Source organism: Numenius arquata, chromosome 15 (genome assembly GCF_964106895.1).
Source record: "Numenius arquata chromosome 15, bNumArq3.hap1.1, whole genome shotgun sequence".
Classification (NCBI taxonomy): Eukaryota; Metazoa; Chordata; class Aves; order Charadriiformes; family Scolopacidae; genus Numenius; species Numenius arquata.
The window spans coordinates 14,414,099-14,430,547 of NC_133590.1; the positions used below are offsets into that span (position 1 = coordinate 14,414,099).

Here is a 16,449-nt window from a genome sequence, read left to right on the forward strand (position 1 = left end):
CACAACAGAAATATTCTACTTGGTACTTAGAAAAAAAACAACCCAAGATTTGATCACAGCAAAGAGGAAAGTGGTGCAAGGTCTCTCTCAACCTTTCAGCTTTCTGCAGTTGAAATGTTTGAGTTATCTTTCCTCGCAGGACAATATCATCTCTAGAAGAAAGACCTTTGTTATTTCCAAGGATCATTTAAAGAAATGATGAGATGACTTTTAGCAAACATTTCACACAATAGACAAACTGGCTACTAAGAAAAATGAGAGATAAAGGGATATTGAGTGAAGCAGAGAAGAGATCAAGTGGTCAACTGATAAATTATGTAGGAAGAAAAAAACCCAGAACAAAAACTGCAGAAAAAACCGGAATGAACGGTCAGTGTCTGTGGAAGCAAACTAATACCCTAAAAACTGAAGGCATACATTTAATTTTGTATCTGTATATTCATATCAAACAGGCAGACATGCTACTTGCAGTTCTAAATGCAGGTCTAAAAGAATCATAATATTTAGCTGCAAAAAGATCACTGAAGAAAATGAAATGATTTTGTACTAGAACTAGTCATAGCACAGCTCCTCTGCTACCCTAAATTTAAGTGACCTATTAATGTCTGCAAAAATTCTGTGATTTACAGCAGCTGAACAGCTACTCTATCATTCCTCCCTTGTTTCTGGAATAAGACAGTTAGAGAAAAGAGTTCTCAGCAGTATATCTGATCTTCATGCCAGAACTGAAGGAGCTTAAGCAGATGTATGACCTACTAATGACCACGATGTCTTGAACTAAACGAATGCTCTCTAACCTAAAACATGACTAAAGCTTTCCAAAGCAAACTATTCCAAGGCAAACAGTGATCCCTGAAGCTCAGTCAGTGCTGGACATCACCTTCCAGCCAAATTTCACAAAGTTTTCGTCACATTACCAAAGTGTTCCTCTTTGTTATCTGCAGACTAATGATTTTGAATGTTTTGCAAGAGCATTATGTTTAGTGGAAAATGACAGATGTAACCTTTAGTAACTCTGACTTTCAAACTCATATGTAATAGTGTTACATGGCCTTCAAACTGCAGTAACTGGAAAATAGTTGAGTTCCATTTGGACAGTATTTATGAACTGAGAAAGCAGTAAAAGCTATCATTAATGAGCTAAACGTCAATGATACAACCACTTTGCAGGATTGCACTTATTAGGGGGTCTAGCAAATGAGCTCAGGTAGATATTCTTACAGCTTCTCCTGGCATTTGGGTTCTCTATTAACTTCTTGGGTAACTGTCACCACCATGGGGACTTGGTGGTCATGCCCACACCTCGTCTGCCACCCAGGTCATAAGCAGTGCCTGGTGGTATGCTGGTTGGGAACCAGGACACCAAGGAGTCACCATGTCCCCTCCTGCTGCTCCTGGAACAGCAGCAGATGCAGTACAAAGGGCCTGCCATGTCTTAGTAGACCTCAGCTGGAGCTACCATGCTCTGACGGAGCTCGATTTACCTCCCTGCAAAATATACCAGACATGAGTGAGATGCCACGTAAAGCAAATGACCACAAGGGTTTTCTTTGTGACAGAATGGACCTCTCACTAAAAGTCTAGCATAAACCTGAAATTTATTATGCAGTCCTCATCAGAGGTGTACCCCCAAGGTGCCTCTAGTCTTCTTCCAAATGAAGAGTAAAAAATGAGACATGAAAATCCAGGTACAAAGATATAAGAAAAACTCTCTCACATCAATCAGTTTAAACCATTTACTTTTACCAAGAGTAAAACTGTTTGGGCTGGAGAGGGCTGGCCTGAGAGAAGCTGGCTAGCAGGGTATAATCATTTAAGCCTCTGGTGATTGACTTGCATAACAAGTCCATTCCTGTGATTTGCCCAAAGGCTATGTGCATTCCTTGGATATAATATTTATTTATGAAATGTACCTAATTATGACTTCTTTCAGCTTGCTTTCTGCAGCCAACTGCATCAATGCACAAACCATTGCCTTATTTAATCCTTCAGAATTAAAATGAAGAGTCAATGATACAGCCATGATAGATATACATGATGGGAAACGATATGCTTTATTCTGCTGACTGTTGCCTTTCTCCCTGGCTTCTACCACAACTGATCCCATCACAGAGCCACTGTCCCATGCCACTGCATCCCTTCCTCATGCTCCCCTCCCTGGAAAAAAGCATGGCTCGAATTCACACTGCAATGTTGCAGCCTCTCTCTTTCTCTGTGATCCAACTGCCCCAAATGGCTCACCTGCCTGATCTGTGGTCCACCAGCACCGCCAAAATGGCTATTTTGTGTGGCTACAGAGAAAAAGCCATACTGTAAGGGCTGTCTTACGCAGGTTTGCTTTCTGTAGGATCCTATCTCAATGGAGCTCAACTGGAAAACACACTCCCTGCTGCAATTTGAAGGTCCATCGAGTTATGAAAGGACCCAGTATTTATAGAGACCCAGCTCCAATGGAGCAATGTGTCTGCGCACATCTGCTACATGATGTGACTTGCTCTATTAAACCCCTTGTTTGGATCTGGGAAGCTGAGTCTACTGTTTGTCCCATCATTTATCTGTATTTCAATCTAACCCAAAGGCTAGTCTAACTTTGTGATATATTGAGCTCACAATTCAGCTCTGCTCAATAAGCGTTTTGTGTAGGTAGTTGAGTAAAGGGTCAGGGGAGAAAACCAAAAGCTTCCATCAAACCTGTCAAGAAACCAAAAATTTTCATCATGCCCTGAATCTGAGATAGGTTTTTGCTAATTCTGTCACCCAGTGTAATTTGGAGCAGCCTTACACCTCTGTACTTTACAGGTCATCTCTATTCAGTATGTCCTGACAGATTACTTAGATGATGATGACAACATTGAAATGTGAAAACTCAGTCAACACATTACAACTGACAACTTTCAAAATTCATACGTTAGAAGCGTATCCAATATACTCATTATATATATTGTACCTATCCATATGATGGGACTGTTGACAGGTTTTATAATTATGTCCACTCAACCACAGCAAAACTATTTTTCAGATACTTAAGGTGAATTCTGACATGTAGCTGAAGCCATCAACAGAATGTGAGAACCGTGAGGGTAATAGTAAAATTGCTTTGATTGTATTAACTATTTGTGTGCACACATTTTATTTCAGTTTCCTAGTGTTACATTACTTCAGTGAAATTCAGTCAGAAGTAACAGAGATTTTGGGACAACCAAAAAAGTTGTGAAAAGTTGTGAAAAGCACTTCTCCAATGCTTTTAACCTACATACATTTTCAGAAATAAGCTTAGCCCAGAAAATTGTGTATGAAAAGACATTAGAAGTAATATTTAATATTCCTAAAACGTAAAAGAATATAATTCCATTACATAAATCATATCTAGGGATGGAATTTAGGTTGCTTTCTTTAAGAATTAACTTGATGCAAAGGCTTAGTAGTACATGTAAGTATAAATCCTAATATGGGATATTTAATAAATGCTGAGGGCAGATTCGTATCATTGTATAGTTTCTGAACACCTAAACCAGTATTTTCTACAATCCCCATCCAATATGCAGAGGAAATTATTACAGTGTTTCCTCTTCCTGATTTTTAGCTCATTTAATTTTCTACAGTTTCCACTAGCTAGATGCATTTCATATGAAGTGCATTTCTTCCTATGTAGAAACAATTACAATAATACATCTGTAAAATAATATGGTGAGAATTTTTTTTGCCTGCATAAGACACTTTCTTACTAGAATGTAAAGGCTCAAAACCTAATATTAGAAAAGCATCACAGCTATCAGGTTCTCTTCCATCTTGGGTGGGCAAGAACTTTTCCAGACATTGCTTAGCGTTCTTAGGGGGGGTCTTAAATTCTTGTTATAATCATACATGAACCAAATATATATTACCATACAATGAAACCATAAACATTTCTGTGCTGTCTCATTACAAAAAGAAAGTAAAAAGCAAGTTATGCATGCAGGATCAAGAAAAAGTAATAAAGCTTTAGCAAATTGTGTAGGTATATGTTTAATTTTTATCATGCACTTAGGAACATGATGTCAACAGAAATCAGAAAGTTGAATGTTTTGCTCTGGAGGGACTCTGCAACAAAGAGTTTTGGTGGGCAATAATATGGAAATGCTACCAGAGATGTAGTCAGCAAACCAGGAACCTAAAAGTGCATCATTCACCTTACCCTGCCAACTTGAGAATGGTGTGAGGTGTCATTGTCATCAGCTCGCATGGTGGAGATGCCCAGCTGGTGGCCACAAGATCCTGGGGCTATTTTCAAATTCTCTGCTCTATAGATCTTGTGTTCACTTGTAGCACCTTCTAATGGCTCCAGAATGTAGCTCTTGTTTTCAAATAATACAATAATTCCCCTGTTACAGAAGAGAACAGAGTAAGATACACGGTTTTCAAGAGCTAATGCACGTTTTTCTGCACCAAAGTTACAACAGGTTTTAATAATGATGGCATATGAAAAAGCAAAACATTGATTTACAACGTCATGGTTGGGTAGAGCAGGAAACATAAAAGCTGTGTATTTGTCATTGCAGCACACTATACTTTAAAAGAAGCAATGGCTCAAAGAAAATTTTCCTTTTCTGAGGTGCTGTACTGTAGAACAAAATTACATTTGTTTTTCATGTGTTTTCCATTCTCCCAGTGATGTATTGCTATTGCTGAATGGAGTCACGATGTGTGCGCTTCTGAGGACCCATGACAAACAGTAATGAACAAAAGCGTGGTGAAATGCTTTTGTAAGAAAAGGTACGGAGTGAAAGTATTCATTATGATCTGCAGTGGGCATTATATGTTTTAAACCAAATGCTGATGCAAGCATCAATTCTGCCAGACGAAAGATGCATTGCAGTATTAAAATGGATTATTAAATATTGCACAATGGGGGAGCAGAATAAAGCTTGGTTATATTAACTGGTGGGATCCTGTTTAACACATTTTACTATCCATAATAATAATTTTTACAGCAACATCACCTGCTCTCTGAGGATCTCAAATTTTCCATCAGTGAAAGCACTCTTGTTGCATTACTCTCAGCTACAGCATACAAAGAGGAAAGAGGGGTTTAGGAAGAGATGGAACACCTTTCTCCAGGAAAATACGGAAGAACATAGGACATGTAGCCAATTCTGGGCTTTGTGTGCTGCCTCTTAACCAAATATGCTCTCCCAGTATGCTCCAGACAACTCACCAAATAAAACCGGTGCTTGGATTCTTCTACTGGGTCCTGCCTAATTATTCTGAGCTGCTACAGTAAAATAAAGTTATCAAAAGGTTGAATCTCTTTCCCATTCCTCCTGCTGAGGAAGCTGCCGACATACAGCTGCTCTTTCAGATCAGCAGAGGAATACTGGCAGCGTGTTATGGGTGTCCGTGGTCTGCACATGCTGGAATAGGATTTCTGGTGCTCTATAGCATAAAGTAGGATGATGTCCAAGGATACCGCTGGAATTAGTAATTATAACTATAACTGGAGGACCACAGAGTAAAAAGACTGCTCTGCTGTACATCAGGACTGGCACAGCATAAGAAGGCATGAGGTAGGTTTACAGACTGGGCTAAGGTAGAAATTACTTTAAGAGAAAGGAATTTAATATTCAGTCTCTAACTGGCATTCTGAGCACGTGCTGCCAACCACCCAGGAGGGTCCTAGATAGCTCCCACATCAAGCTGAACATCAGGTTTTGTTGGGTAACTGTGTGACCAAAGAAAGGCAGCCTTTCAAACCCATTTCTCTTTTCTAAACTAGGGATAAGCATTTGCCTATGGGATGTTGTAAGCTTTCATCATTTAGATGCTACACTGAATTGTGCAGTGCATTATTAACTTATTCCCCATCTTTAAATTATGCAGGCATTAATCCCTAAGAAGTGGCAAAGGTTCAGCAGCAATAATTATAATCTACCTCTCTGGAATTCCTATGGAACTTTTAATTGGCCCAGGCATTCTTCTTCAATTCATCCTCTAAACTGCTCTATACTGTCTATATATGCTCTTACAAAGCAATCATTTTCAGCCCCAAACTGGTCCAATTTTATTAGTGTGTCTTTTTGGTGTATAGGAAGTGTCTGCTCTTTTTATTTCTGTCTGTACTGCAACAAAGGTAAGATACTAAAACCGTTGAGAGACTGATACGTGTCTCTATGCAATTCTTCTACAGAAAGCTAAAAAAAGAAAAAAAGGACAAAAGAGGAAGGAACTAGAAGCAGGTTAATGACACCATCAAGAGTGATTTTAAAATAAGAAGTAAAATTTTTAGGAAAAAGCTGCCCTAGCTATTCTATTCTTAGCAAGATATGCTGAAGAAACTCAAAGCCTTTGCCTCCTAACCAGTTGACTGAAATTTTCATTCCAAGCTGACTGCACAGTTTTGCTACAAAACAACATTAACATCCATTCAGCCAAGCCAACAGATGACCATTTCACTATTAACTAGAACAACTCGAAGTCCAAGAGAAAGAAAAAAAGACCGGAAACCCATACTAAAAAGGCTGTGCAACAGCATTTGCAGACGTGTGACCTACTAGAGACCTCTGAGCAGGTCACCCTGTGACTTGAGTAACCTTACACCCTACAGTTTTAAATTATTTTCAGATCCGCCTTATTCCTTGCAGAATTTAGGAAACTAGGACAGCATATTCCCCTTACTCCAATAATCAGCAACTCTGTAATCAGCCAGCATAATCAAATAAGGATTGTTGTCTTTCCCTTGTGCAATTAATCATTTGATTTTGGAGGCAGCTGGAACCAGCAGTGGAGGCAGAAGACCATTAGTCACTGTTTGAAATGGGCCAGCCTGACCATCTCCCTTTACTGACAACTCCAAAACAACATAAAACCATGAAGGGTCTTATTTTTAATGCTAAACTTTGTCCTGCTTAGAACATTCACTTAAAAAATATAGACTTAAATAATTCAATTTAATTATTTACACTAGAAAGGGAGAGAGTAAAATCTTTTTACTGGGTAATGGGCTCACTCTCTTCTTTTTTTTAAGAAAAAAAAAAAAAAGCCAGCATCTTGGTGTCAAGAGTTCATAGCCAAAACATGCTACATCAATGCCAGGTTTCCCATGCATACCCAGCTATGTCTAAAATAACTAAATAACCATTTCTTTACCCCTCATTTTCTTTAGCAGCAGAGGATATGGACAAATGACCAAAGTGATAAATTTGGTTTCCTACAGAGCACACCAGAGCCAGGGCAGCCTATTCAATTTGCCACTGACACTCCCATCACAAGCGATGGCATGAGCCTTTAAGAAGAGTTTTTAAGAACACTTCCACCTTTGTGTATGAAACAATCCCATGGTAAAAAATTCTGCAGATTCGGCATACAGGAAAATATACTTTCCATTTAATGCACACTTATCCTTTGAGTGCCGCCTACAGGATATCAGCACCTGGCTTGTGACCATCTGTAATAAGATAATGAATATCAAATATGAATTATCTTGGCCAGCTTTCTGGTTTTGACTAATTTTCTTTTCCTACAATTGCATTTTTCCCCCCTTGATCAGTGCCAAGCACAGCACCTTAAAAATGTAACTAGTTAAAAGCTATAGTTTCTTTCTTTTTTTTGGTGTGGCAGGATGAGATGAACAATCCCTACCAGTCGTTCAGTACTTAGAATTTGATGCAAATAAAATAAATCCAGAACTACTTTTTCCTCCCACTTTTGTCAGGTGTTTCAAAAAAGCCTCTGTTACTCCTACACCATTTCTGTGTCTTCCTCTCAAACATGGTTTTCCACACTCCTGGGTCAGCCTGTCTTCCCCACATATCCCCAACCAAAAATGATACAAGGAATCCCAAAGGGATTTCAGCAACTCTGAAGTATCCCGAGGAGTGGCTATTCTTTAAGACCAACTTCTCCTACTGAAATTTGCAGGATTTCTAACATCTACCAGACAAAAGACTACCAGAATTCCCAAGCTTATAAATATTTGGGAAAAATGCGACATAAAGCATAAATTTTTTGGTCTCCAGATATCTAATTCATGGCACCTGTGTTTTCCCCAGTCCCAAATCATGGTGATGCTGAGAAGTCAGAAAGATCTTGTGAATGAGCTGGGCAGAAAAGAAAAGAGACAATTCAACCCCTACCGGGCTGTCCTTTTCATCACTGGTAGCAGAAAGGGAGGAAAAAATAATCTATATCATACAGTATGTCCAGACATCAGTTCACAGGCTTCAAGCCAAGTGTAAGCAGCTTCAGTGTGGTCTTGAGCTAATATTTTACTCTACCTCTCAACAGGGTTTGAACCTTGCTCGTGTCTGGTGGTCAGCACCAAAAAAACCCACATCCACATTTCTCCTAATCAGCTCTAAACACAAATGGCTCATTGGTATTTGCCTATGGTATGTCATTATATGCCGTATGGACACATAGAAAATGTGTCTGTGAGATGGCCTATGGTGGGACAACTCCCTCCATCTCAAGGAAAAAGAAATTAAAACATTAATTAAATAATTATTTTTTAATTAATTGCTGTTTAACTTGCCAGGAATCTCTCAATTAGGGAAGTGTAATTTGATGGAATAATTCCACTATTTAAATCGTTGATAAAGTAAAATGTGATATTTTTTCTCTTAGAAAGAAAGCCTAATGCAAGGCCAGTTGTATTTCATAAATCAACAGGCTTTAGGAAATCTCAAAATATAAATGGGATTTTTCTTTTCCAACTTGTCAGCAGAAGCAAAGGCCCTGCCAACATAAACCATCAATGCATACTTGTCTGAGAAATTGTGATGCTGAAGTAAAACTTGGCTATGACAGCATTATATGAAACTGTGATATATTATTCTGCTGTACTATACAGGGAAAGTTAAGTAAATCAATAAATCTGATACCCATGAAAGCAATTAAACATTTGGTTTTAATGAAGCTCAAAGTTATACTCATTTCTAAACAATAATAATAAAAAGCTCTGTTACTACTGGAAGAGGAATGTAGATGTTTTCAGTTTGTAAGAAATTAATTAGACTATGGAGGGCTGTCACACTTACACACCACATATTCACATGAAGTCTGTCTCTGCCCACAGACACAGCGAAAGGCTGTGCAGTCCTCATGTGCCGCCTCAAAACCTACAGGACCTTCATTTCATAATTAATTCTATGGCTTCTGAAGCAAAGGGTCTGATCACACAACCGTACCACTGATTTAAATGGTAGGTTTAGGTGAATAAATACCAGAATTGGGCTCTTTTGGCCCTGGAGTGGTGTTGTTTGATGCTGATGGTGGAGGTACAGCAGTTACTCGCTGCTGTGTTTCTCAACACACATGATATCAGAAGGTGACCTGTAAAACGATAAGGGATTTCTATTTATTTTTCTTACCAATTCTACATTCTCAGGGCTTTGTACAACAAATTCCCAGGCAATTAAGCAGGCACACAAACAGAAGAGGAAGAAAAATGTAGTAGTGAAGGAAAACTTAACTTTTAGCATGTTTTAATAAGTTGCAGATGAATACAATTGGGATAAGTGAACAAGATGATCTATAGACTTTTTTTCTAATGGGCTAGGTGATCTTTAGATACTTTCCAAGTGATTTGATGACTCTTTAACTTCGCAGTACCGGGAAAGACAGAGAATTGGAGCTGGACTCCAGAAACAGAAGTACTCCTGTCTCCACCGCTGTCCCTGGGCAGCCTTGGATAGGCAATTCATGTCTTCCTGCATTGGTTCCCCACCTTTAAAATGGGGTAAATTTTAGTAGCCACAGACAATAATTATCTATTGATGAAGGGCATCACACAAGACCCAAGTAATACCGTTATCCTCCTATGCTGCACACCAGGATTCCATTAAAATAGCTAGTCTGACCCAAATCAACGAAGGGCAGCATCTCAAAGGGAGGTTAAAGCAGTAGCATTATTGGCTTTACATATTGCAGTCGTGGTAGAGATGTTCTCACTCAGAAACATCATTAGTCAAATAGGTTTTATTCCAACCAATGCCTTTCATTAACCTGCAAATATATTCTATAGCACAGCATCTAAAATGTAGTCATACCCAGAGGCGACTGTAGCACACACTTAATCCTTTCTCAGTGCAAGACAGATTTGCCCGGAGTGAATGCATATTGGGCTGCAACTTTGATGCCTGGAATTTAAGCAGGGAGTTACTTGAATTGAAAGCGATAATGCAATTTTATGTCCAGCACTTGGGTTGCAAGAAGCAGTAATTGTGTTATCAGAGAAAGCATCACATGTGAGCTCGACTGGGAGGGTGACAAGGCAGACCTAGGAAAGCAGAGAAAAATGAAGGAAGGAATTGGCATCAGTGCCAATTTAGTGAGCACATTTCATAGCACTGTGCAGCAAATGGTATAAAAAGAAGGCTTGATTCAAACTTGCACATCACATTAAGGCTCATAGAATGCTTTTGCAAGCCACATAATGTATTAAAATATTTTTAGTTTGTTTTTTTTTCTGTTATTTTTTTCTCACTAAATGCTGTCAGACACAGACTTGATGGAGAAAAGGCAGGCACAAATAGCTGGGTACAGATCATCTCTCACGCTTGTCCCAGCAGTAGCAGGGATGCTTGGGGGATTACTGTGCACCCAGGGACAGCACGCACACAATTGCCAAAGAATGGAGATAGTGTTCATCTCAGATCACAGAGGTGATCGTGATCCAGGAGCTTCTTACCACTTGAACAGGCAAAATACAGAAGCTATGAAACCCCAGAAGCTGAACGCTTTCTAACGTTAAGCTCAAAAACCTCCAGTAGTTTCACAGTCAGCTAAGTTGCAAACCATGCAAGATGTTTATATGAACTACAAGCTCTTCAGAAAGCATGGAGAAAAAACACGCGTCCAAACCAGTGCTTTTCTCAACTGGGATTTTCTCCTAACTTCTTTTTTGGATGAAATCTCCCCTTCTGTGGGAAATCGTGCTTGAGGAGTTGTGAGGAATTTAAATCTTTTTCTCACTGGTTTCCTACTTCCATTCCTTTTTTAAATAGTTGATGTCTGGAGTGTCATATTTAAATCCCCTCTTCAGCTGACTGTGTCTGGGATGCTGTGAGCTCAGCCAGACGATCTGAAAAATGGATGGCTCCAGTATTGGCGGCCTCATGAAGTATAACTATGTAATCCCATTAAAAACAACTGTCTGTTCAGTTCTGGAGCCTTATCCCCATCACTGTTACTGTGGCCACAGCGTCTTCCAGTCACTGATGAGGTTGGACAATGACTGAATACTTTTTGTATGTGTGAACAGGCTAATTATCTAGCAATTGGGTAACTCTGAGGGATTCTCAGGATTTTTAAGAGCATTTTGGTGTTTCAGAAAGAAAAGGCTTACTGGGAGACTTATATCCTTAAACTACCAAGGCATATCTGCGAGCACCTCTCAAGGTCCCCCCACCAGAGAGGTCACTGCAGATGCCTTTGTAGCTGCATGTCCCCATGGCAGCATCCTCTGCTGTCCCCTGGACCATGGAGATCGTGCTCTTCTTCAGGCTGTATTTTTGTGTTTATTTGTTAGGTTCTGCACTTGCAGAGGAAGTAATAGGGAAAAAATCATTCAAGTCCATACAAATTTATCACAGAAGATGTCTGTGGCAGCTACAAGCCAAAATTATTTGCTAAAAACTTAAAGAGCCTCCGAGCTAGATAAACAGAAGGGTATTTCCTGAGGACAGGAAGGAAATGACTTGACTTTGTCATACCTTCACCTTCCCACAAGCTTTGGCAGTCTAATTGGCTTTCTTACCCAGATGGAAGTGCCGGAAATCCTGATTGCCCATTGTTCCCATTTCGTGCATTCAGCATTTACTGTCTCCTCTCCGCCATTCAGCTCTTCCTCCTCCGGAGGAGCCAGCAGGATACAGATTATAGCATGATTATATTCTTGTCTAACCTGCATTTTAGGCAGCTATCAGTGTCGATCCAACTATTTATGCCATTGTAATCCTACGTGAAGCAAGGCGCTTGAATGTTATGTCTGAGAGGATGTAACGTAGCTGGAATACGTGAGTATGTGTGTGTAAGAGAACAGAGTCTACTTCTCCCTTATCTCTATATCTCACCCTCTCTATCTGCCTGAAAAACGTAAACTAGTCAAACCTGTCTTAGTTTGCAGATTTCACACTTGATTTTTCCTCATCACAGAGTAATCATGTCGCATTGACAAGGTAATAACACGTCTTGGATGCTCAACCGTGTGGCTGCACCGTACGTAAGAACTTGATGGTTGTGGTAGGTCAGAGCAAGGTTGTTCCAGCTCAGCACCTTGTCTCTGTCCCTGGCCAACAAGGGATACGTAAGATATCAGAACATAGCAAACACATCCCAGTTGGTACCCCCAGCTCTGACAGCGTGAGTATCAGGGACATCTTTGGGTTTGACAGCCCTGGAGAGGCTCCCCCAGCTCCCTGCCCCAAATCTTTTTTCAATCTACTGATACATTTTACAATGACACCCACCTGTGACAGTGAGCTCCACAGCTTCATTACGTGGTGAACAAAAATACTTTGCTCTAAAGTTTCATTTGATGTCTCCTAATTTTGGGGTTATGAAAAATATTCAGTAATTGTCCCCTCTTCAGCATGACATTCAACCTCGTTTCATCACACCCCTTTTCTCTGTCATCTCCTTTCAAAAGTGACAAATCCTAGTCTATTTTCTCTCTTTGGATAAAAGCTGTTCTACACCTTTGATCATAATTTTTGCCCTTCTCTGTACCTTTTCTGGATATTATGCTTCCTTTTCTGAGGTGGGGATGGGGAGGGGAAACCAAGAACTGCATGTGGAATTCAAGATGCAAATGCACTATGGATTATAAAGTGGTAATGAGGGTTTTTGTTCTATCCTCTATTTCTGACTCAGTAATTCCTATGATCCTTTTTTCTTCTTTGACAACCACTGAGCACTCAGGCTTCAGAGTGTGCTAAAATGTGGAACCTATTCTTTATGACTGGTTTCACGTCTTTTAATGAAGTCTCCTAATCTGAGGGAAAAGACACGGTCCCTACCTCTCCACACCTGGAACGATGCCCAAGGTGCCTGTCTGGCAGGAGTGGGAGGATATTAGTGCTCTGAGATTTCAGTGAGCTAACAGCTCGCACTTCCTTTCATTAGATGTTTTTCAGGCACTTAAACTTTAGTCCCATGCAACAGCTGTGTGAGGTAGGTAAGAATCATTAAATGAATTTCACAGATGGAGAAACTGAGACAGAGAGATTTGTCCAATTCACTTAGAAACTGTCACAAAGCCAGGAACAGTCTGAGAATGAGACTAGTCTTTCCTTCCACAGGCTGCTGCAGGCAAAAATGGCTGCCCCAGGGACTGTCCTCACCTGAGGCTCCTTGGCCACATGATGTCTTATGTCTTTACCCCTGAAGCTTGTGTCTTTATCACACCGTGAGCAAGAGACCTTACTCCAGCAAGTTGGTGTGAAAGTACATTATCCTATCCTATCCTATCCTGTCCTGTCCTATCCTGTCCCATCCCATCCATAACCAGTAAAGGTGCCAGCAAAGTAAGCCATGAATTAGTTTTGAACTGCCCTATTTCTCCTCATATTATTTCAGACTGGATCACGTGCAGAAAATCACAAAATCATAGAATAGTTTGGGTTGGAGGGGACCTTTAAAGGTCATCTAGTCCAACCTCCCCTCAATGAGCAGGCACATCTTCAACTAGATCTTTCCACCCAAATTCTCAATGGCCGCGTTGCCACAATAATGCTTTAGTGGCAGAGGTACATGGTGACCTGTGGGCTTGACTCTGGAAGATTTTTAGTCCTCTCAGGACCTCGGTGCAGGAACATGGTATTTCACACTATCTGGCCTTTTATCCTTAACCAGTTTTAATGAGAGGCTGGATGGTTCAAGGAGCTGACAGTGCATGATGAAGCCTTTCAAGTGGACATCGCTGGCTCAGATCAAGCACAGGTAATGATGGAAGCTGTTACTGTTGCCTATCAGGCTGTGAAATGCGTTTTGTGGAGTAAGTCAGCAAGCACCCTTATCACAAACTGTTATCACTCATGGATGCTCCCTTAACCAACCCCAGCAGCGAATGCAGCAGCTAAGCGGGCATGGACACTGAGATACGTCCTCTGTTGTTCTCCTGCTAGAGCAAAACATACGTTGGCAAGGAAACTTTATGAAACTTTCTGAAAAACTGTACTGAAAAAGGTGCTGCTACACTTTTCCTACAGGGAAGGAGCCTACTGCTGTTGGGTTGCAGTTTGGGGATTTATCTGCGATAGTGCCAGAGGAGAGAAAAATGTCACTGCCAGCATATGTTGCCTTGACATACCTGACTACCTAAAACTGAGAAATGGCTCTGTGAGCTCAAGAATTGTAAAAAGAGCAAAAAACTGTAAATTAGAGAAGAAAGGAAATGCATTTAATGTGGAGAAAAGTAATTTCGCTTGAGAGTTCTTCATTTCTAAGATAGCTCTGGAAAAAGACATTGGTCCAGACTGTGTCTCACTCAGTGAAAATTTTCCCAGTGGACCTTGCAGCAACACAATCCCTTTAACTAAACAGTGCTTAAAATACTGAGAGCACTGCATTATATTTTTACAGACTGCGAGAACAACTGCTAAAGGCAGACTGCCATGGTCCATGCGAGGGGTTAATTAGAGTAAACTTGTGGAAGATGCCAGATACATAGAAAGGACCCATAAAACCTTCTCTCTGTGTGGGAATGAACCACAGGAATCCCATCCACTACAGCAAATGGGTCCCTCAGACAGGGAGGAGAGGGGTCCTGGTAACTCCTGCCGCTGCTCTCTGTCCCAGAGCTCCGTTACAAAAGCCCTGATAATACCACTATTGCACAAAATGCGAAATCAAGGGAAAAAGACTCCAGCTACTCATGCTGTTTGTATATAAATTAAACAAACCCAGAAAAGGTTGAGACAGCTGGAAATCTGACAGGAAAACTGGGTTTTCCAGGGAGAACACTAGAGCCAATTTACAGTTAATTACTGTGATTTGGAACAGCTCTGTGAGTAAATACCAGTCTCTGATTGTCCAAGTAAGGAAGATAATTGTTTCCTGAACTGTGTCCATTGTGTATTTAATATGTTGTCAGCCTGCTCCTTTCTCAGACTCAGAAGAGATTTGGTTTCCAGCAACGTGAATCTGCTATTCTCCTGTTAACAAGTAGCTAAATCCGAATGCTGAGCATCATACCTGCCATGAACGCAGTTTGTTGAGTTCCACAGCCACATTTATAAAGAAAACTCTCCTAAAGAGGAGGCTGCTGGACACTATATGAGTGAGTTTGCAGCTGCAAAGCAGTCCTGCCATCACTGGTGGAACAGCTTTGAGGACAAGGACGACTGGAGGGCCACCGGGCACTGCCAGACCAAAAATGTGCCAAGCAGCGCTCTTCTGGAAAAGGGTATAGACAAGGATGGGCAGCAAGAGAGAAGGGACATCATGGAAAACCCCCAAATTGCATTATCTATTTCTTTTTTTTCTCTTCAGAGCAACTAGAGGGAAAATGTTTTACAGAGATTGCATCAACATTTGAAAAACAGATATCAGCACATTCGTTAAAAGGCAACCCAAAAACTCAATGGGTACTAGGATGGTTTCTTCAAGAATTACTAAAATCTTGGCTCACCTGAGTCCAGAGCAGGTACTGAGACTGACTGAGGAGTCGGGGTACCCTCGTACATTGCCGTGGTAATAGCAGTGACCCTGATTGCAAAAAGGAGAAAACATTTCAATAGTTACAAACGCTCTTTGCTCTCTTGTTTTCTCATGGTTTCCCACTCCCTTTATTTCAAAGTGATTATCAATTTCAGGCTACAGCACCTTTCCTGCCCCACTAAATATTCACTATACTTAACAGTCCCAATGGTTCCTAAATGGAAATCTTGGGTGTTTTTTATACACCAACGTGTGGGAGTATTTTTTTGTTTGTTTGTTTTCTTTTGTGTTGTGCTTAAAGAGGGTTAATGGTATTTAAATTGCATGACTGACCACCTTTTTCTCCGTTATTTTATTTAAAGCTACAATATGGAATCTTTTATAAAATTAATCAGATTAACAAATCAGCTGACACATTTTACTACTTTCTATAGACACATTTTTTTAAGGTCATGTACATCTATGTACGTCTATAGGAGATCGCTATGTATAAAGGGAAGCATAAGAAAAGCCGACTCCAACCCTGTAGTTTGAAAAAAAAAAATCACAGAGCAAATGAAGGGGAAGGGAAACAGGTTGGAAAGGAAACCTTTTATTGAATTACCCAACCAAGTGGCGGCATGTTATTAAGAACAACCAAGAAGAGAGGGTCTTCTATTTTGAGAGGCAACAATCCAATTTCATTTTGTGGCTAGGTTATTGTATTTCCTTAATAATCCACTGCTTGCAAAAGGCACCCACAACAGAGATACTTTCTCAGCACATACACATATCTGTCTGGAATCAAGGTTAATTTTATTGTTGACTAAAGGTTAT

General features: G+C 40.3%; 1 protein-coding gene across 1 annotated transcript in view; it reads right to left on the reverse strand.

Annotated features, from left to right (window-relative positions):
- ADAM12 (ADAM metallopeptidase domain 12) overlaps positions 1 to 16,449 on the reverse strand; it is a 182,731-nt gene that overhangs the window by 61,459 nt on the left and 104,823 nt on the right. Inside the window, exons 5-6 of the mRNA XM_074158846.1 lie at positions 15,605 to 15,681; positions 4,175 to 4,361 (exon numbers count right to left, since the gene is read on the reverse strand). Of these exons, the coding sequence (XP_074014947.1) occupies positions 4,175 to 4,361; positions 15,605 to 15,681 (264 nt within the window). The remainder of the gene's footprint in view (positions 1 to 4,174; positions 4,362 to 15,604; positions 15,682 to 16,449) is intronic.